Source organism: Colossoma macropomum, unplaced genomic scaffold (genome assembly GCF_904425465.1).
Source record: "Colossoma macropomum unplaced genomic scaffold, Colossoma_macropomum, whole genome shotgun sequence".
NCBI classification, from domain to species: domain Eukaryota; kingdom Metazoa; phylum Chordata; class Actinopteri; order Characiformes; family Serrasalmidae; genus Colossoma; species Colossoma macropomum.
Window position 1 is genome coordinate 5,710,733 of NW_023494808.1, and position 6,128 is coordinate 5,716,860.

The window sequence follows — 6,128 nt, forward strand, 5'->3', positions numbered from 1 at the left end:
TCTGTGTGGAGTCAGGCCAATTGGACACGTTAAATTGCCCCTAGATGTGAGTGTGTGAATGTATATGTCTGTGTGCCTGCCCTGCCCTGTGATGGACTGGCAACCAGTCCAGGGTGTATCCTGCTTTCCGCCCAACGACCTCTGGGATAGGCTCCAGCTCCCTCCACGACCCAGAAGGACAAGTGGCTCAGAAAGTGTGTGTGTTACACTAGTAATCACGCTGATCACTTCATACAGAATCAGAAATTATTACTTCATTTGACAGTTAAAGTTAAACAGCTAAACAGCCTCTCACAGTTAAAGACAAACACCAAGACAGAGAGAGGGCGGAGAGGTGGGGAGGGATCAGATCAGGCCAGTCAACTTAAACAAAAACAGCGCCAGAGACTCACTGTCCAGAGTTTATTTCTTATGACCATTTCAAGACAGGGGTTAATATATATATATATATATATATATATATATATATATATATATATATATATATGACACCGCAAAGAACTGATCATTGGACCAATTTCACAGACATATGAGACATACAATATTCAATTGAAAAACATAATCTTTATCTTCTGAATTTATGGAGTTTTGTTTATGATTATAAGGTTAAAGTTCAGGAATGTACCTGTTTCTGTTAGAATAAACCAACCTGCCAAAACTGTCAGCAGTTGATTTAAAAAAAAAAAAACTTCATTAAAATATTTTTTTTTTTAGAAAAAATAACTAACTGTCAATTCTACAGTGACAAGAATCCTTTACAAGCTTGATTGTTTCTCCAAACTTTCTGTATTTGTTTATGACTGTAAAAATGAAGGCATAGGACAGGTGCATTAAAACACTGACTGCTGTTTAATTGTTCTGAACAAGTGGTTCCTCAGCTTCATCTCCAGCATCAGGTTTTTCCAAATTCCAGCATGCTTTCAGTACATCTTTAGCATCGTCTCTTAAAGCTTGGACCACTTTATTTGCTGTCTGATTTGGATTGTCAGATGTCTTTGACGCTGCATAGCCTGACATTGCACCTTTCCTAGCTCCATACAAAAGACAAACTCCAGCTCCAACTGCTGCTCCTATCCCAGTTCCAACTCCTGCACCCAGCACTGCTGCCTCCGCCATAGTAGCTCCTAAAATCTCAACACCTGCCCCTACTCCAACACCAACACCTGCAGCAGCAATACCCGCTCTTACATTTGCTCTCTCCACTGGTGCAGCTCCAGCTTGTGGTCTTTGACGAGTTGCCTTTCTATATCCTGCCCTTATAAGTCCTGCTACTAACACTACAGGTGCTGCTACTCCAACTCCAGCTCCCAGCAAAGCTCCAAGTAATATTCCTGTAGCTACACCAGCCAACGGTCTCTCTAACTTAGTTCTCACTCTCTCTATTGCTCGCCTCCTGATTACAACCATATCCACCTCTGTCACATCTCTGATCTTCCCCTCATCCTTCATCTCCTGTATTATTTTGTCAATCTCTTCCTTAATGGCCTCTCCGATCGCTTCCAAAGCTTTGTTTCTGTAGGGTTCTTTGTTTATTTTAGTTATGTTATCTATGCTCTTCATTAACTGAGTGAGTTGAAATTGATTGCTTCGATATTCTCTCATTTCTTGCTCCTCACTTTCGTACTGACCTTCTGCTTCTTCACTGTCTGCTTGATCTGATAATATACTGAGCCATGGAGTTTCATCTCTTTCGTTCAACTGCCTATTTTTAATCTCCTGCAGAATCTCTTCAGAAATGTTGAGCTTTTTTAGTTCAGCTATCACAGCTGACACTCTGCTGTCCTTGTCCCAGTGCTCGCTGTCAATGACAAAAACCCGATTTCCACATTTTTCAGCGAAATCTTTCAGGGGTTGCTTTCTGCTCGTGTTGCCTTCAACATCAAGATGCTTTATGAATTTGTGGATTCTCATGTTCTGTCCAAGATCATTACCATGGGTGAAAAGGATCACCATGTGAGGAAACACTTTACTGGTGAAGTATTTTATCAACTTCTCCACTGCTTTCTGGTTTTCCTCTGTGTATCTCCCTACCTCCAACACTACAATAAAGACATGAGGGCCAGGTGCACACTCTATGAGACACGATATTATCTCTTTCTTGAGTTCTTTCTCTGACCTGTCCGTGTCAAAAAGTCCAGGAGTGTCAATAACAACAATTCTTTTGCCGTTGATTTCTTTTTCATATCTCTTGCAAATGTGTGTTTTACTTTGTAAGGAACATTCTGTTTCAAATACTTTCTCTCCAAGAATTGTATTTCCAGCAGAACTTTTGCCAACTCCTGTTCTTCCCAGTAGTACAATCCTCAGCTCATCTTTTCCTGAAAAGCATTGAAACACATTCTTTACTCTAGCATTTCTCATTTCTTTTAGACATCATAAAACATACCGGCTCCCGAGTGGCGCAACCGTCTAAATGTTGGCCCTATCATCAGGAGATCGCGAGTTCGATCCCTGGTGATGCTACAGCCGTCCGTAGCCGGGAGTCCAAGAGAGCACAATTGGCCTCGCTCTCTCTGGGTGGGTAGGATGGCCCCTCCTTCTCCCATCACTCAGCGCGATGCTAGTCAGCGCAGGCGTCTGTTAGCTGACGTAACAGATCTGGCGGTTGGCGCTTTCCTCCGAGCGCGTTCGGCTGTCCAGTGACGTTGCGTGAGCGGCAGTTCGAAAAGAAGCGGTGGTTGGCTTCACAGGTCTCGGAGGAAGCCTGTGTTAGCCTTCACCCTCCTAGCGTTGATAGCATCGTGTGATTGGGGGAGTCCTAACTAGCGGGTGGAATTGGAGACGACTAAATTGGGGAGAAAATCTGGTAAAATTAAAAAAAAAAACAAAAAAAAACATACCATATTCAATTATATTCCAGTTGTTGAAAGGCCTTATTAGCACATAGGCTTCCAGTGGGCCATGATAGAATGTAAGTGACAACACATACTGATATTAAATAATCATTTTTATTTTTATGTTTTAGATTCCTTAAAATTCCTGTAATATTTACAGAAAATGTCTAATTGTGATTTTTCTGATGAATATTGTGATTGCAATTTAAATTGATTTTATTCAATTAAGCTCCAGGACTTTTTTTGGCCAAGAATACCAGCACTCTGACATCTCTGAATGTAGTGTGCCAGACTAGCAGTTTACAATAATATTGGAGAATGTAAGTAATAATTAAATAATAATGGAGGACGTCAGTAAAATTGCACTCTTTCAAACAGAAATTTTGACATAAATACAATTAATCATGCAGTCTCATCAGTTAGAAGATGAAGCACTTGCTGCCTGAGCAAACTGAACCACTGAAATAACAAGTACATTGATAAATGATAAAAATCCATATGATTTACAAAATGCTACTTAAGTGCAGAAAAGAATACCTAATCAAACCATCATAATTTGTGAGTTGAGATTTGCCCATTCTCTCTGGTCAGTAGTTAAAGTTTGAAGTTCTTATTGTAATTGTAGTCCAGTGGAGAAACTTGGATGTTAGTCATTTGATCCTGAACACAGCAAAAATGCAGTAGTGGATCTAAAACTTACCATCCATTTCTGGAGTGAGTCAGTTTTTTGAATTTCCCCTGTGAGTTCTAAGTCTGTAATTAACAATATAAACAATAATGATAATATGATAACACATACTGTACTGTACAAAAGTCAAACATCAAAAGTTATTCATCAGGATAGAATTTTCATGTACAGCCATTTTAAGATCAAATCCATGTGTGTGAATCTTTTATAAATGAGACGCCTGATCTTTGTCCTTAAGGGCACTCCTTTACATTTGAAGATCTTCTCATGTGCCTTCATCCTTGTTCTGCCAAGTGTTAATCTGTGTCATATTTCCTGACTGCTTGATCCCATTGTTATAAACTTTTGTTATAAACTTTGTTTTCTTCATACTGAAATGAAAATGCTTGTCAAAATATCATGAAAGATTAAAAAAGTCTCACGACAAACATATTTACTGTAGTAATGATGTCGACTCACTGCTGATGGAAGGATGGAAGTTAGACTGACGTATTTTCATTTGGTAAACTGCGCATTTCTTCCAGTACTGTACGTCTGTATTGTTGTTGGATCATTTTAAGTTAGTTATTTAAAATCAAGTTGGGATCAACAGCTTACCAAAAAATAGACTAAATCGAGCCATGTGCCCCTCCCCTGTGAGCATTTCTTTCAGTGCTTTCTTATAGAATACTTATAATAATATTTCCATTTCAAATCATGCAAAAGTTGAATAATTAAATAAAACAATACTATTAATTCATTCATTAATTAATTAAATAAGATGTTTTGTAGAAGGAAACATGCTGTGCTAAATCTTAGTAGCACTATAAAGCAATATTTGTCCTCCACAAATATGGACACCCCTGGAAAACATGAGCAAAAAGGACAATAAAAAACCAAACCTCTAACCTTTAATTGGAGTGCAATGACTAAAAATATCTCATCATGGAATAAATATGTAATATTTAAAAATTCAAAATTCATATTTTGAATGAACGAAAAAATAAAGCAATAAAGAATGTTTTTTTACAGCTCATTTTGCTCATATTTACCAGGGGTGCCAATGTTTCTGGAGGGCACTATATAACCTTGCCTGTATAACCTTGAATGAACGTATGTTTTATGCTCCACAGCACCATCTTTAGCCACAGGCTTCTGGCTCAGTACCTGAAAAATTCTAGCAGTGGGACAAAGCTTTTCCAGCTCTGGATTAATCTATTGTTTATTAATTATTATTACACTTTTACTACATCAGTTTACATCAGGACTTTTTAGAACACACTTTAATTAAAGATATGTAAAAATTTTATTAATATTAGTGTAGGTATGAAATTCCATTCTGGTTGTGGAACCAAATCAGTAAAGAACACTGATACCTGGTTTGTTTTCAGTGTTGAGATGAAAAATGATATTTTTGTTTCATATAGGTGTGGTTAAAGTGAGCTGATGAGGACGGTGCGTTGAAGACCACCCACCAGCAGATATTCTAATGATTTCAATTAGCTGTTTATTCCTGTTGGTGGAGTGATGTTCTGCCTGTTCTGTAGCTTGTTTCTAGGGAAAGTCCTGTGAAGAAGGTTTTCATGGCCTTGTGCTTTAATTTCTCAAGTCCAGTTTTATTTCCACTATATTTTCCATGCAGTTTCCTGTAGCTGAATTCTGGCTAATTTAACTGCAGTTACAGACAGTTCAGGAATCACACTTTCGTGTGTCAGTGCATTTCCTTTTTAAAATGCATTGACAGATTCCATTTACTCTTTAATTATAGTGGGCACTGTTTGACCATGATAATACAGTGTCCTTCTGAGTACAAGTCAATAAATATAAGACATTTAATTTAGTGCTTGTCTTGAACATGAATTAAGTGTTTGTTTGCCTAATTGTCATAAGACTGACCTGTTTTTAATGAGATCAGGCTGAATACTTTAAATGCTCTTTTGAGTAAATCTGTATGAATTAGAACATCTGAAAAGGCTTCCTGTACAAACAGTGCTGTGGATCCACCTGATTCACTGAGCAGAATTTAATCTTCTACTATGTACACAATCCAGCATGTTGTAGCTACTGCTGCAATCTTAAAAATGTCCTAATGACAGATTCTTACACCGCATTTTAGATTAACAGTCAAACTGTTGTTGATGTCCTGTTGTAAATGGACATTTACGGCTCTGTGTAACTGTATCTGAAGTAACTTACCTTGGGAAACAACTGTGTCGCTGGTCACTACTAAGGAGGTCTTTAGGTCTGTAGTGGGTCTCAGTAGAGTGATGAGAGTCGTCTCAGCTGAGAAACAGAGCAGGTAATGGAACCGAAAGTGCTCTATTCTCACTTTTATTCAGGCTGGAAGGAGATGAGTTGCTGTACATAACTGGGTGTGGTTTGTCACTGTTTATTCTCTCAAAGCTGTTTCTATTTTCACTTTTTCTGCAAAATTTGATTCAGTTTCTTTGAACTTCCGAAAGGAACATTTGCTATTGTAGTTACTTTTTTATTTTATACATTATGCATTGACATGTTATGACAAATTTTGTTCAGTAATCTAAGTGTCATGTTACCCTTTATCACTTTTAAAATTACTTGTAATTGTCATGACATGTGTGGTGAAGATAGCAACCTGACTTACTTCT

General features: G+C 37.9%; 1 protein-coding gene across 1 annotated transcript; it reads right to left on the reverse strand.

The window, feature by feature from the left end:
- Nucleotides 1–493: 493 nt before the first annotated feature.
- LOC118797785 (GTPase IMAP family member 9-like) lies at nt 494–5,906 on the reverse strand. The gene is made up of 3 exons (XM_036557048.1): nt 5,698–5,906; nt 3,535–3,587; nt 494–2,318 (listed from the first exon to the last, which is right to left on the reverse strand). The coding sequence occupies exons 2-3, from the start codon at nt 3,539–3,541 to the stop codon at nt 850–852; spliced, it is 1,476 nt and encodes a 491-aa protein (XP_036412941.1). The 5' UTR covers nt 3,542–3,587; nt 5,698–5,906; the 3' UTR covers nt 494–849.
- Between the last annotated feature and the right edge of the window lie 222 nt (nt 5,907–6,128).